Here is a 14,407-nt window from a genome sequence, read left to right on the forward strand (position 1 = left end):
TCCCATCCCACCCCACCCCATCCCATCCCATCCCATCCCACCCCACCTTTTGATATTGAGGTGCCTGACACACAGGAGCATCCTGACAGTACTGCCACCACGTGGAAAATGCAACCCAATGAATTTGGGATTAATTACAAGCCACAGTGAAGCGGGCGCTGACACATGTAATTTCCAGCACGCTTACTGACCGTGCTTTATCATCCCTATTAAGTCTCGTGCACCTTTTCTTAAACCTCCCGGCGCTGAGGTTGCCTGGGAGACTGAGCCAGCACCGCCTGCGTTTGCCTTTGGCTCGTGCGGAGTTGAAGCTGCAACCACAGTGCTTCCCTGAAAGAGGGGAAAAAAACACTCAGAATTAAAACTGTCTCGTTTATCTCATCTGTAACATCCTGGTCCTTCATACGGCAGAGCCATGCCACTTCCAAAGGGCTTGCAGTGTGATGGGGGCTTCTGGTGAGCCCCGGCATCCCCTGGGACGTGCGCTGCATGTGATGGGCTTTCCAAGCTCGCTTTTATTTCTGTGTGTTTGGTTTCGCTTTGCTTTGCTGTAATTAAATTTCTGGCCCTTCTGGTTGCCGAGGTGAGCTTCAAAATGCTCTGGCGGAGTGATGGTTTTATTGAATCACTAGCAAATTATTGAAGCGTGGTAGGGAATTTTTCACACTTTCAACCTCAAGGTTCTTGGGAGAGTGTTTTTGCAAGTGTTTATTATAGTATTACCACAAGAAGTGAGACTACCCAGAAAATTTGTAGTAAGCAGCTCATCAGCTGTGGTATGTCAGCATAGCTCCATTGAAGTGCTTTCTCCAGTGTCACTCAAGTAAGGATGATTTCTCCCAGTTTAGGATCTGGATGGTGGGTTTTCTTCAAACCTCCCGGCACTATTAGAGTGGCTGAAAAGTGTCCGTGGGTGTGCTGGATAGAAACTCATTTTTTCTGCATAGAATTATAAATCTGCTGCATGCATGCACATCTTCAGGCACCACACTAAAGAAACGTGGCTGAAGAGGTGAGCTCAAGTGTGCCAGAGTTTCAGACTGTGAAGTCCCTGAGTTAGAAGCTGCCACCACTTCATCAGGTTCTCCAACGCTGGGGCTGGAGATTAACTTTTCCAGAGCATCCCAGCTTGGTCAACGTACAGATGGACTTACTCGGAGATAGCTCCTGGTGTAGTGCTGCGGGAGATGGTGGTTGCATTCACTACAGATGTGGTAAATGGTGTAGTGGGTGCAGGAGAGGGCTGTAGAAAGAATGGTCTCTTGCTGCAAGAAGAATTAAAAAAAAAGGGTTGAAATCCTGGAAAAAATATATTCTGTTGCTTTTAAATTGGAGACCTCTTTTCTGAGGTGACCATTTATTTGTGTTCATCGTATTTTGGGTGTTTAACTGCAGGGCCCTCTGTACAGAACAACTGAGCCTGTGGTGCAGTCAAACCCAGCTAGAATTGTACTGTGAGCACGGGAAGTGCTGAAAGTGCTAAAAATAACTTTAAAAGCATCTCTAGTTGGACATCCAGCAGCAGTGACCACCTTTAATCCTGATCTCTTATTGTCTTGGCTCTTTGTCTTAAGTATGAAGAAAATAAAACCCACTACAGAAGCTGTGAGCATAAAGTAACAATTGTGTATGGTGGAGGTCCTGGGCCGTGAGGGGAGGAAAGCACGGGAGGAGGGACGGCTCTGCCTTTACAGGCGGGCAGGAATGCCCCATCCTGAGAGCAGGGCTGGGGCTGCGCGTGGTGGTGCCAAGGGGTCCCGAATAATCTGCCTGCAGCCAGGGTCCCAGCCCCATGTGCTGGTCAGATCTCGACAGTTCATTTCTGAATGCTGGGCCTTGCAGATGCAATTTGGTTTTTTATCAGTTTTGTATAATGGTTTTACAAAAAATGTGTTTATAAGTTTTGCAGCACACCCTCAGCGGGGGTACGCATGTCAATCAGGCAGGCGGACCCTTTGTGCCCATTTCTGTGATAAATTTTGCTGGTCATTGCATGAACATGCTGAGCTCTCCCCAGCCTTAATAAGCCCAAGCACCTCAGTGCAGGATGCCAGGGATGAAGGGCTGAGTCAACTTTGCTTCTTCTATAATTCCCCCTCCAATTTGATATTTCAAGCTTGCAGCTGAGAGCACCTACCCAGCTCACCATGTTCCACCCAACATTTGCAATTTGTTCCTGGTAAAGAAGTTTTTCAACCCACGTGGCTGAAAACAAAACAGAGGCAGAACCATTTGCACAGCAAAAAGGCTCGTGCAGGTCCCACTTCCCCCAATCCCATTAATATCTCTGAGCGGATTACTTTGAAACTCAAGGAAGAGTTTAGCAACCTCACTAATGATTTCAGTGCTAGCTGGATTAGCAGAGGAAAGCAAGGGTTTAGTGGAGGAAAAAGAGATGTGAGGGAGAAGAGAAAAGGAGCAGAGGAAGACAGGAGTGGAATAGGTGAGAGCACAGGTGACGCTCAGACAGAGCATTTACTGGGGAGGAAATAACCTGCCTATCAAATGGATGGAGACTTCAGCTGTTTCAGGTCTGGGACTGCGTTTGGGGATGACTCAGAGGTGTTTTCCTCCAGAGCAGGCATCCAGATCCTCCTGGAAACTGCCCCGGAGAGATGGATGCTTGGTTTGAGCTGCACCCTTAGCACATTTTGGGGCTGCTTAGGGCCATCATGGGGTCTGGAAGGAGGGGAGCAGCCACAGCTGCCATGTGAGCACCCGAGGGGCAGAGGGTGAATGTCAGCTATAGGTGACGTGACCTGATGGGGCAGGGAAGAAGGGTGAAAGGCAGAGGATGTCCAGGTTTAACCCCTGGCCGGGCATAATGGGAAAAGAGAGAAAGTGTGCACAGGGAGAAAACCTCTCTGGTGGGGTCTCAGCAGTGAGGAGACAAGCCGTTTCTCAAACCTTGCAGCATAGCAGTAATTTTGTGGCCAGAGCTTGTCAAAATTGCTCAGGAGAGCGACTGTTGGGCTGAAAAATTCAGCATCTGAGTGTAAATCCATAGAATCCTAGAATGGTTTGGGTTGGAAGATACCTTCAATATGATCACTAGATGATCTGATCACCCTGCCATGGGCAGGGACACCTTCCACCAGCCCAGGTTGCCCAAAGCCCCGTCCAACCTGGCCTTGAACCCTCCCAGGGAGGGGGCAGCCACAGCTGCTCTGGGCAACCTGTGCCAGGGCCTCAGCACCCTCACAGGGAAGAATTTCTTCCTTATATCTAATCTAAATCTACTCTCTCAGTTTAAAACTGTTACCCCTTGTCCTATCCCTACACCCCTGATCAAGAGCCCCTCCCCATCTCTCCTGCAGCCCCTTTCAGCCCTGGGAGGCTGCTCTCAGTCTCCCCGGAGCCTTCTCTTCTCCAGCTGAACCCCCCAACTCTCTCAGCCTGTCCTCACAGGGGTGCTCCAGCCCCCTGAGCATCTTCATGGCCTCCTCTGGATGCTCTTGAGCAGGTCTGTGTCCTTCTGATGTTGGTGCCCCCAGAGCTGGACCCAGCACTGCAAGTGGGGTCTCACGAGAGTGGAGCAGAGGGGAGAATCCCTCTTCCCTCCAGTGTGTTGACCGCACCACACAGCTTGGTGTCATCAGCAAACTTGCTGAGGGTGCCTCGATCCCACTGTCCATGTCTCCAGCAAGGATGTTGAACAGCACTGGCCCCATCACCAGCCCCTGAGGAACGCCACTCATCACTGCTCAACACTTGGACATCGAGCTGTTGACCACAACTCTTTGAGTGCAACCATCCAGCCAATTCCTTATCCACTGAATGTCCATGCATCAAATCCATGTGTCTCCTATTTAGAGACAAGGATTTTGTGTGGGACAGTGTCAAATGCTTTGCACAAGTTGAGATAAAATGCTCTGTCCTGGTTTTCAGGTGCATGAGCTCTTAATTTCCCTGTTGAGTGGGGTCTTGCCAATGGAAGTAGGAAGTGGTGGACATGAGGCATCCTGGCTGGGCTATGCTGGGTGATTTTGGGCCCTCTCTGTGCTCATCCCTCCTTAGGGATGAAGCTGCAGGTGACACAGCATCGTGCCTTTTGCTGCTAGTGGGCCCTGCCTCTAGAAACTCATGAACCCTAAATCCTTCCCCAATCCATCTCCAAACACAGCTTGGGGAGCAGATGGTAGAGCAGCACTGGTTTAGTCCCCAGTTCACATCCTTTTCTTTGTTTTTCTCAGTGATGGTTAACTTTGTGAGACACTGAAGTCTTTAACCATTAGCAGGCAATAAAAAGGGGCAGATGAGTTGACTAACACCCACTAATCCCCTTCCAGGGTGAGCTGGAGGGAAGAACCACTGTGAAACTCAGGAGTTTATTCCAGGATGAGTGCTTTGGAGGCTTTAAGAATTGCATCGTGTTGGTATTTCATTAATAAATAGCCCTCACAGATACTTGTAACTGAACCTGCTTCATTAATGAGGGCCTGGAGCAAAGGGAGAGGATGGAGAAAAGTATTTTTGAGGGAATCGAGGTGAACACAGGTGATGGGAGGTGGCTGGGTCTGGATGAGGATGGGTGCCATGGCCTGCACCCCGGGAGCTGTGTCCAGTCTGGTGGAGATCCCTGCTGTTGTGTATTGTGCTGATCATTTGTGGCAATAGAAGTTGTTAGAAAAAGGGCTTTTACTAAGGCTGCATCATCAGTGGGTCCTGGTAGAGAAGGAAGTGCATTTCATTTCTAAGCATCTCATTTGTGTGTCTGCGTGTGTCTTTGGGAGGGCTGGAGAATTAAAGAATGTGCATGTGGAGAGAATCTGGCACCAGAAATTAGGTCTCTCACTCCAAAATGCCCTTTTTGATGGGGCCTGGCATCTGCTTTAGGGCAGTGGGGAATCGCCCCTGGGTGCTGAGCTCTGCCTGGTCCCTGCAGTTTCGGTGCCTAGGTCTGGCCAAGGCCACCAGCAGCTTCCCCGGCTCTCTGGTGTGCTCCAGGCCCAGCGCGAACTGCGGAGCCCGTCGTCTTCACCCAGCCTTGTCAGAATGGATCCGGGGTTACTCAGGGAAGCTCAGTATGGGTAGATGGACAACAAGAGAAAAGAGGTCTTCTTTTGCAGGCAGCTCATTATTGCAGGGAAAGCAATTCATTCATCAGGACTGGCGTGGTCTGGCGTGTCCAGGCAGTGGGGAGGGACATCTGCCACAGCGGGCACGGCACAGCGATGGCCGGGAGCTGCCGTCGCTCCGTGGCACTGCTGCTCTGGGGCCGGCTCTGGGATCTGGGGGCTGGGGGCTGTGGTCCTGTGCAGTGGGCAGGATGGGCAGGGTCACCCCTGGAGCTGTGTGGGTGGAAAGTTATCTGCTCCGTGCCATGTGTCACCCCTCCCATTGCCACTGCGGGAGGCAGGTAATGAATTATTGCTCTTCATTCCCCAAAATTCAAAGGGGCCACTGAGGGTGGCAGTGCCAAAGGCTGGGCAGTGCCTGCCTGCACTCGGCCTGGCTCCACCAGCCCCTCTGGAGGCAGATGAAAGCAAAGTTTGCTCCCAGCTGGCTCTGAGCATCTCATCAGCCCTCTCATCTGCTGACATCCCCTTGTCAGGGCACCATGTTGAAGTGATGCTCCTCTAATCTAACGACAGCCGACACAGAAGCCATCCAGCTGAGCAGCCTCCCTCCATCTCCAGGCAGTGCTGTCACCCCGCTCCTCTCACAGGTGACATTTGAACACTTCCCTCTGGCTCCGCTGCCCCACCTTCCAGAGAGGTTAATATTTTAATACTCTTAATGGCTCGTTCCAGCTCGGCAGCCCCTGCCCGTGCTTTGTCAGGGATCATGCATTATGCCAGGCACGATTTTGGAGAGCGAGGTTCATGTTCCCATCCTCCGCCCTCCCGAGGGCAGAAGGTCGGTTTGTGCTTCCAGGTTTTAATTTAAAGCATGACAAGCTGCCCCTGCCAGTCCCGGCCCCGGAGCACAGCACCGTACGGGACAAGCTGACTTCTCCCAGTAGCACTCCAGAGCGACCCCGACCAAGGATCCAGCCCCAGGGGCTCTTTCCCACCACCCAAGGCAGCTGTAGCTCCTCACCTTCTCCCTCCAGGCACGTGGGAGCTGCAGAAGGGTCTGGTTGTTTGGTGGCCAAATAGAAAAGCCAGGAGGGAAGACAGGGGCATGGTTCTCCCTGCAGTCCACCTACGATGAGCAGCCCCTCAGGAGGACCAGATGGTCCTGAGCTTTTCTGGTGGGTGGTGGAGGAGTTGTCATGTTTTGTTGTTTTCTTAAAAAAATAATTCTCCCTACATTAATAAACAGTGTTTTTGGTTAGTAAGTAATATGCCCTTTCTCTCCCCTCATCTCTCCAGCAGAAATACATGCCCTGATCTAATATATTCTGCCTTTCTCACTCCCTCACTTCAGAGGAGCTGCAAATTCTGCTGGGAACAGAGTGCTAATAGAAAAGGGCCTCTAAAGATATTTGAAACATGACCAAGAAAGGACAGAGGGAGATTCAGCTCCAAATATGCTGGAAAATCTAGGAGATGGGCCAAGAAAGGGGGAATATCGGAAGCATGATTGCCCAGAGAGAAAAGTTAATTGGGAAGCATTAATTGGGGTGCAAGTGGGCAGCGCAGACATGAATTTGCTACGTGGGGCAGCGATGCTGCTGGAGGCACCACGGTGGGCACGGAGCTACTCTGGTGCTGGGGTAACTCGTCCACCATGATCCATGGTAGTGGAGAAGCTGCTCTCCACCTCGTTCTGAGTGAGGATGTGCCAATTTACCTGTTCTTGCTGGTTTTATGGTGTTTTCCTTGTTGAAAGTCCCAGCTTCTGGAATCCTGTGTTTTCCTGGAAATCTGCAAAATCATGACTTCAATGCTGCATAGAGCTTTATTTCTTTGGGTTTAGTCTCTGGGTAGTTTCTAGCCCTCAATTATGCCCTAAAGACTCAGAAAGCAGACAGCAAATTTAGGGGAGGAAAAAACCCAACCACCCAGTGATTGATTTATTTTTAAAATATCATCATTTTTTATGCCAATCTCTTCTTTTTTTTTTTTTTTTTTAATGTCTGACTCATGATTTTTTGTGAGCGTTTGGTGTTGGCAGGGCTGTGTGCGTGAGTGTGACAGCGTGTGTGCGGGCAGGGGCCCGCAGCTGATAGATAATGCAGTGCTGGTTCCAAACAGCAGTGCTGTGGTCTTCAAGGGCTGCTGAATATTCCTCCACCGCTGTTTCATTTCCAAGAAAAAGTTTTTAAATTAAAAAAAAAAACAAAAAAGGGGAACTAGCACTGGTCATTGAGTCATTTTGTGGCTTTTTAGGTGCAGATGGGAGAGCAGGGGAGATGCTACGGGGGAATAAATCCCCCTGTGACTGCTGGCATTGCCTTAGGGGGTATTTTAAGGTCAGAGGAGTCAGTGCTTATTTGCAGCCTCCTGTGTATAAAGATCTAATAAATAGCCTGTGGAGGTCAAGTCCATCTCCATCACTGACTTGTTCTGTGACCTTGGGTAAATCACTTTGTCTCTCTCCTGTCGGTAAGAGGGTGATGGGACCTGTTGCCCAAGATGGGTTGCAGGTATCAGTTAATATATAAAATGTGCTTGGAGGATGAAAATGCCTTGGAGACGCTTAAAGCTCTCGACAAGCATCTGTGTTCCCTTTGCAGGAACCCAGCAGAAAGCAAAGTGCCTGAATACTTTGTCACAGACAAAATCTGCTGTGTGTGCAGCTTGGAGAGGCAGGGCTGGGGGCTTCCCAAGGCTTTACATGGCCATTGAATTTGTAGGCACTTATGCTTCTGGCTTGCTTAGGAGAGAGGTGTCACAGTGACCATGTGGGGCTTTGCAGAGCCATCGTGGGCTGGAGCAATGCAGCAGAGAGCTGTGCCTGCACCCATCACGCTGTGCCAGCTCCCCCCGTCCCCCAGGACCAAACAGGAATGAGCCTCCATATCCACATCCCAGCAAGTTTTATGTGGATTTGAAGCTTTGGCAGCATCTGCAGGTGATGGACAAGATGTGGGTGTGTGGCTAGACTTGGCCCAGCTCTGAAACGTTCAGAAGGAGTTTTGCTGTTGTGGATTTGCTGCTGTCTAGTATAGGGTTGTATTCACACACAACTCCAGGCTACTAATAGAGTATCTCTTAGCTGCCAGTTTTCAGGAAAATAGTTGATAGTATCTTTGAAACCCCATAACTGTTTGGTTTTCATCATGGATTTGAGTTATGCAACAAAATTATTCTATATAGCATAATCACAAAGCCTTAATTTTTGTGGGAAGCCTCCTTTTACTTGCTTTTGCTAACCAAAATGATGTGATTTTGCCAGAGCAGCTTTCCTTGTGGATTTCTCTGCCCTTGCTGTGTGCTGCCAGCTACCTGCCAGCCCTAACAGTGCTTTTTCTCTCCAAGGGAAGAAGCGATGCTGTCCACCTACTTTGAAACCATCAATGATTTACTCTCCTCCTTCGGGCCGGTCCGAGACTGTTCCCGCAACAACGGTGGCTGTACCCGCAACTTCAAGTGTGTTTCTGATCGCAAGGTGGACTCAACGGGCTGCGTGGTAGGTACCGTGGCTGCTGGCCCTTGGGGCTGGCACCTGGTTTTGGGGATAAGCCAGAGAAGGACGTTGCCTGCACCCCTTCTGGGGATGTGTGTGCTGGTGGTGGATTCCCCCCACCCCTGCGGCTTTCAGGGCAAATCACATGTTTCTTAAGGACCTCAAGGAAGGAACCCAGGGGCTCAGATGAGCCAAAAAAAATGCTTGAGGCTGATGGTCATTTTCCTGCTTGTCAAGAAAGCACAGGCTGAAAACAGTCTCACTTCTTCTCCTGCCTTGTGTTTCCCAGCATGGGAAAAAGATGAAGCATCTCCCCATATTCTCCACCTCTGGACCCCTCAGACACCCTTAGAGCTTTGGTTTGTTTCTGAACATGCTCACATCTTACCAGACAATCAACTGGGTCCCAGGTTTTGCAATCCCGCCTCCAGAAGATTTCTTAGACCTTAGACCATTAGTTTTGGGCAGAAACTCTGAATCATTCCCCGCTATTGATGCACAGAGGGGTTTTGCCATCCTTCGAAATGGGAGCAGCAGAGCTCAGCACCTCTCCCAGCTCTAACCCATCTGCCCCAACAGCAAAGTCACCACTTCCCTATGTGTGGCGCTTGTGTGAGGCCAGTACAACATGTGGAGGTGAGGGCAGAGCATTGGGAAACTGGGGGAGACCTGGAGCATCCCTTCTCATCTGTCTGTTGTAGGAGCCCCTGCCTGCCAGGCAGTGGGGGTGACCCCTGATGGGGTCCAGAGCTCATCACCCACTCTGCCTGCCCACTGCTCCAAAGCCCCCTGAAACCCCTCTGCCCCTTCCCCTCCCTCTTGCTGCAGACAGATTGCCCATCACCCCATCCTTCCCATCTCAGCAGAGGCGGGAGTTAAGTGTCTCTTTATTTATTGAAGATGTTTATACATGGCAGCCGGGAAAGGTCAGGCTGGAGCGCTGCTGTCCTGGGGGTGGCATTTTCATTATCCCCTTCTCCAGTCGCTTGTTAAGGCCATTTAGTGTGACAGCCTGATGTGTCACCCGCAGCGCCTGGTGCCATCTCCCCCTTGCTGCTCCTCACCCCTTACTCCTTTCTTTTCCCTTTGTCATTTTCTTTTGTTCCCTTTTCCAGGAAGCAGTTGCTTTTGTAGTCTTTTGGGCAGGTTCCCCCCGCTTTTTGGATGTTATTTTGCTCTGAACACCAACGTGCCTCTCAGACACCATCAGAAGCAATCAGGACACTGGTCGTCCCGTCCGGCTGGGAAGAGATGTCTCTTTTTAAAAGTCAGGATATATTAAGATAGAAATTGTCAGCAAATTACAGGCCCAGTGCTAGCCACGCCAGCACGTGGAGAGGCAAAAATTGAAAATGGTGTCACTCAAGGAAAAATAACAACCCTGTTTCTATAATACCTAACTGAGGCTTTATGCAAAGAGAACAAATCATGTACAGCGGGGGAAGAAAGGTAGAGGCAGTGGGAGCTGTTCCCCTGGGGTGTATCCCCTCCCTGAGAGCTGCAAGTGAGAGGTGACACACCGGGACCATGGGACCCCACATTCTCCCACATCATGCCAAGCTCCTGGGGTCGTGCATCGCACAGGGACAGATGGCCATATTGATGCCTATCTCTCCTCCCTCTGCTTCTTGCTCCTTTTTCTTCCCACTGCAGGAGCGTGAAGCTGCTCTGCCCCTCCCCACAGCTCCACATTGTGGGGTGCAGCCTCCCCAGCTCCCCAGTCCTAGCTGCAGCCTGAGGACAGCAGAGCTGAGCCTCCTGGGGGGGGAGTTTGGAGATGGCTGCGGCGTCCCTCCTCTGGTACACATCTCTCCCTGCTTCTCATTGGAATGACCCCAGGAGCACAGTACTCCATCCCTCCCAGCTCTCTCAACCCTATGCAACGTTTTACACTCATCACCTGCTTGTAGGTCCCCAGCAATGGCGGGGGAGCGAGCAGAGGTCTGGAGGACACTGTCTCATGTTTCTGACTGTGGTCCATGGCCGTTCTCTCGGGAAAAGCCTAGGGGGTGGGCAGGCAGCACGGTCCCCAGCCCCAGGTTGTGCTCATGGCGCTGAGTGGGGTCACATATGATGGGAGCTGAGTTTTGGAGCTTGCCACAGCCCCTGCATGTGACCTTTTGGCACCTTCAGGACCAGTCCCTGCACTGGGCAATACGTCCCCTCCTCATCCCACCCCTGCTCCTGGAGCCTGCCGGGTGGGAGCTGGCCTTCCAGCACGAGCAGGGATGGGGTCATTTGCTGGAAAATTGCAGGAATGTCAGTTAGTTTTAAAGCTGAACTGCTGTGAACTCAATTTGCCAATTTGGTAAGTGCTATGGGCTATATCGGGATGTAATTTAATTAAGCTATCCCCTTTTTATAGAGTTCAGGGAGCATTCACGTACTAATTTTGGCACTAGGTTTGCTTCAGCTTTACTCTGGACACTGTTTCACAAATCATGACATGTTGTTAATCTTTAACAGTCAACAGTTTATTAATTTGCAGAGGACCACAGAAGTATATAATCAGTGGTTCATCAATCAAAGCTAAATCCAACAAATGTTCCAGGCAGGTACTGAGCATAAAATATACATGCAACCTTGTAAGCAATTAATACACAGCAGAGCAGGAGCCTAGCAGCTGAACCAGGGAACAGCACAAATCTCGGAGATTTCTCATTCCTTTTATATATAATCATCTGTTACCAGTTCCTTCATGCCCTTAATACAGCTTACAGTAATTCTGCGAGGACTCAGGATGCATTTATCTTTGGACTTTTTAGCAGCGTGGGCTCTGCCATTACCTAATTGTTTGGCCTTAAAAGGACTTGGTTAAAAAGTCGAGGGTGGTTTGCTTGCAGCTCGTGGTGGAGTCTCTCTGAGGTCAGTCTCCTTGGGCTTATGAAAGAGAACAGAGGATGTCACTTTGCTTAGTTAAATGCTGCCTGAGAGGTGTCACCTGGAAGACCCCAAAGGCTCTGCAGTGGGGACCCCATACAGAGGGGTAACAGCTCCCCAATTTCCATCCCACACTTCCCATTGGAGTCTTTTTTAATCCTTTTTCATGGCTTTTCTGTTATTTTTACCTCTACCCAGTAGATGGCATTAGCGCATAAAGGTTTTCTGCAGTTCTTTTCTTATCGGAGGCCTTTTTTTATTTAGGTGATTTTAAGAAGTATGAGCAGCAACCCTGCTAACTAATCCTTACCTTTGAGCCTTACCTTGCAACATAACAAAACAATCCCCAACCTCTAGAAAACCTGTTTCCTTGCTGCTTTTATTTGTTGCACCCTAAAATTGCTGTTGGATCTGGGGAAGCCTTGGGCATTTCCCAAGAAAACAAAATCCCAGTGAGCTTCTCTACATCTGGTGGCTCTGCACCCTGAGTGCAGTATGCATTACATGCCATCACAGCAAACCCAGAGAAACTGTGCTGGGGAAATAAGTGAGATTATTGCCAGTAAAGGAATATATATCACTGATCCCTTCTACTGGCACAGTGGTAGCTGCTCAGCCTAGGGGAAGGATGCTAAAGGAGGGAAAGGACTTAACCCTCATGTATTGGTGATTTATAATTTGAGATGAAAACCTGTGAATTGGCCCTGAGGGACTGAAGGAAACACCTGTAATGTAGTTTAAATTCAGGTTTCCCCACCTGTCTCTCAGCTCAGTTTTGTTTGTTGATGCCAGTTTTCTCATCTGTAGAGGGGGAAAGTGGGGGGGGGTTGCTTGCATCTGCTGCCCCATGGCTGTGCCTATTTGCAAGCCCTGGCAAGGCAGGATTGCAGCCCCAGGGAAAGTGAGCTTTGGCCTCAGCGTGTGAACTGGGTGAGGAGGTGAGCTCTCCCCACCCCACGCCCCCCAGTGCACGTTGGGCATCCTTGGCATCACTGTAGGAGGAGGTGGCAGCAGGTACAAGTGTGCAGTGAAGGTGTGTGTCTGAGCCTGGGGTGCCTCTTGGGATGGGGTTTCATCAGCGTGAGCACCTCCTGGAGAAGCAGAAGGCATGAGCTGCCCAGCTAGTGATGAGGAAGCAGCTCAGGGTCCCATGCTAAGGTAGCAGCAGAATTAGGCCCCTTGTTTTGCTGCAGCAGGGTGTCAGTGGGTCAGTGCAGGTGGTGTGCTCTGATGGTTCTGCAACGCCTGACTTTTAAGTCAGAAGAGAGTGAATTGTGCCACAGAGGACGAAGATGTTGCGCAAGCGGAAAGGTTCACGGCGTGGCTGTGCTCCAGGATCTATCCCACCTTGGGAGAGGTGTTGGCAAGATGTAGGAGAGCCCACTGAGCCCAGGCAGTGGGCACTGCTGTTCTGCACGGACATGAAATCCTGCTGTTCATCACCATCTCCCTGCTCACAGGCTGAGGTTCCTCTAGCACAGATTTATTTCTCATTTGAGCAAGGAAAAAGTATAGTTTGCCTACAAGGATGATGTGAACTGCTCCTTTCCGTGATCAGGCAGGCAGGAGGGAGTATGGCTCAGCAGTGTGCAGAAGGGAGAGCATCTACCAGAGAGTCTTTTAGTGAAGTTGGGACCCACGGTGACACTAGTGCAGTGTCAGTCCCAGCCTTTTTTAGACAAAGAAGGAAGAGAAATTTGGCATGGTCCACGGTAGCATATAAGCCTTAACGCAGCTGATCTGGAGCTAATCCTTCTCTTTTGCTCTGTTCCACATCACAACGATGGGCTGCTCCTTAGCTGCCACAAAGTGGGGCAGAGAAACAGCTTAATTTAAGAGTGTAACCATTTCAGGGAGAAATGGGATTAAAAATGAAGGAGCAGGGCAGTGGCTACCTCTCCAGCCTCCTCCTTTGAGCACAAGTCACCCAGGGGTGGTTTGGGGACCGTGGGGAGTGGGGAAGTATTTCAAAATGAAATAGGTAATTCTGAGAACTGATATTCTTGAGGGGAAACTGGGTATTTGGGAGTTCCAGCCCAAACCAAAATGCTATGCAGAAATCCCCCACATGTGAAAATTCTGATATTTTTTCATTCAAAACATCTTCTTTCTATGAAGGAGGGGAAAATGTTTAATTCCAACATTATCATCTGGAGTTTTATGTTATATATTGAGTTATTCCAGTGTACAGCCTGAAATGAAAACAAAATTAGGCAGTGGAAACCAAAACATTTCACCCTTGTCAAAATTAAATGCTTTCCTAATTTCCCAATGAATTTTGAGATGTAATTGATGGAATCCCACAAAGCACTTAAGCTTCATCAAATCTGCATTTTTCTGACAGACAATTGTTCATTGAAAAATAAAAACTCATCTGTCCCTGCCTTACGAGGCACCTAGATAATTACGTTAGAGATGCACACGCAAGGGGGGAGCTGGGAAGGAAACCATTCTCCTCGAAGCAGAATGCATGTTATGGTTGGAAGCAGGAGCCCTCTGAGCAAAACAGCAAGCCCCCCTCCCGAGGAGCCTGCAGTTACAGATGAACCTTGTTAAGGCAAGTAACTACCTGTGATGAGAACGGGATTTGAGGGAGAGAGAGGAGGAAAGGGTGGCAAAAGCTGCTGGGATCGGTAGCCAGCCACAACAGGGAGTGCAGGGGCAGGTGGGGACTGCCCATCTGCTTCTGATTTCAGTGCTGCAAAAGTGGTTTGCACCATTTCAGAAAGCGGTGGCCCAATTTAAAAGCAAGTGAAGTAGCTCAGGAAGCATCAGAATCTCTGCCAGTACTGGGAAGAGGTGGTCTGGGTGATAAAAACCCCATTTTCTCCAGCATTGGCTTTTCCATCAGCGTTCCTCAGAGGGCTTGGCTGGCACCAACCCTTGCCCCTCTGCTCCCTGGTAGCCTTGAGATGCTTCATGTGTTGTGGCTGCAGCTCTGTTGGGTCTTTGGGTTTGGATTGGGTCATAGGATTTGGTGTGTAGCATTGCGGGGTGGTCTGTACCCTGG

The 14,407-nt window shown here is 49.9% G+C and overlaps 1 protein-coding gene across 1 annotated transcript in view; it reads left to right on the plus strand.

Moving 5' to 3' along the window:
• Nucleotides 1-14,407, plus strand: part of ASTN2 (astrotactin 2) — a 301,231-nt gene that overhangs the window by 128,616 nt on the left and 158,208 nt on the right. Inside the window, exon 10 of the mRNA XM_026860237.1 lies at nt 8,370-8,520. Coding sequence (XP_026716038.1) covers nt 8,370-8,520 — 151 coding nt within the window. The remainder of the gene's footprint in view (nt 1-8,369; nt 8,521-14,407) is intronic.

The sequence above is a fragment of the Athene cunicularia genome (assembly GCF_003259725.1).
Source record: "Athene cunicularia isolate RWA chromosome 17 unlocalized genomic scaffold, athCun1 chr17_part1, whole genome shotgun sequence".
NCBI classification, from domain to species: Eukaryota; Metazoa; Chordata; class Aves; order Strigiformes; family Strigidae; genus Athene; species Athene cunicularia.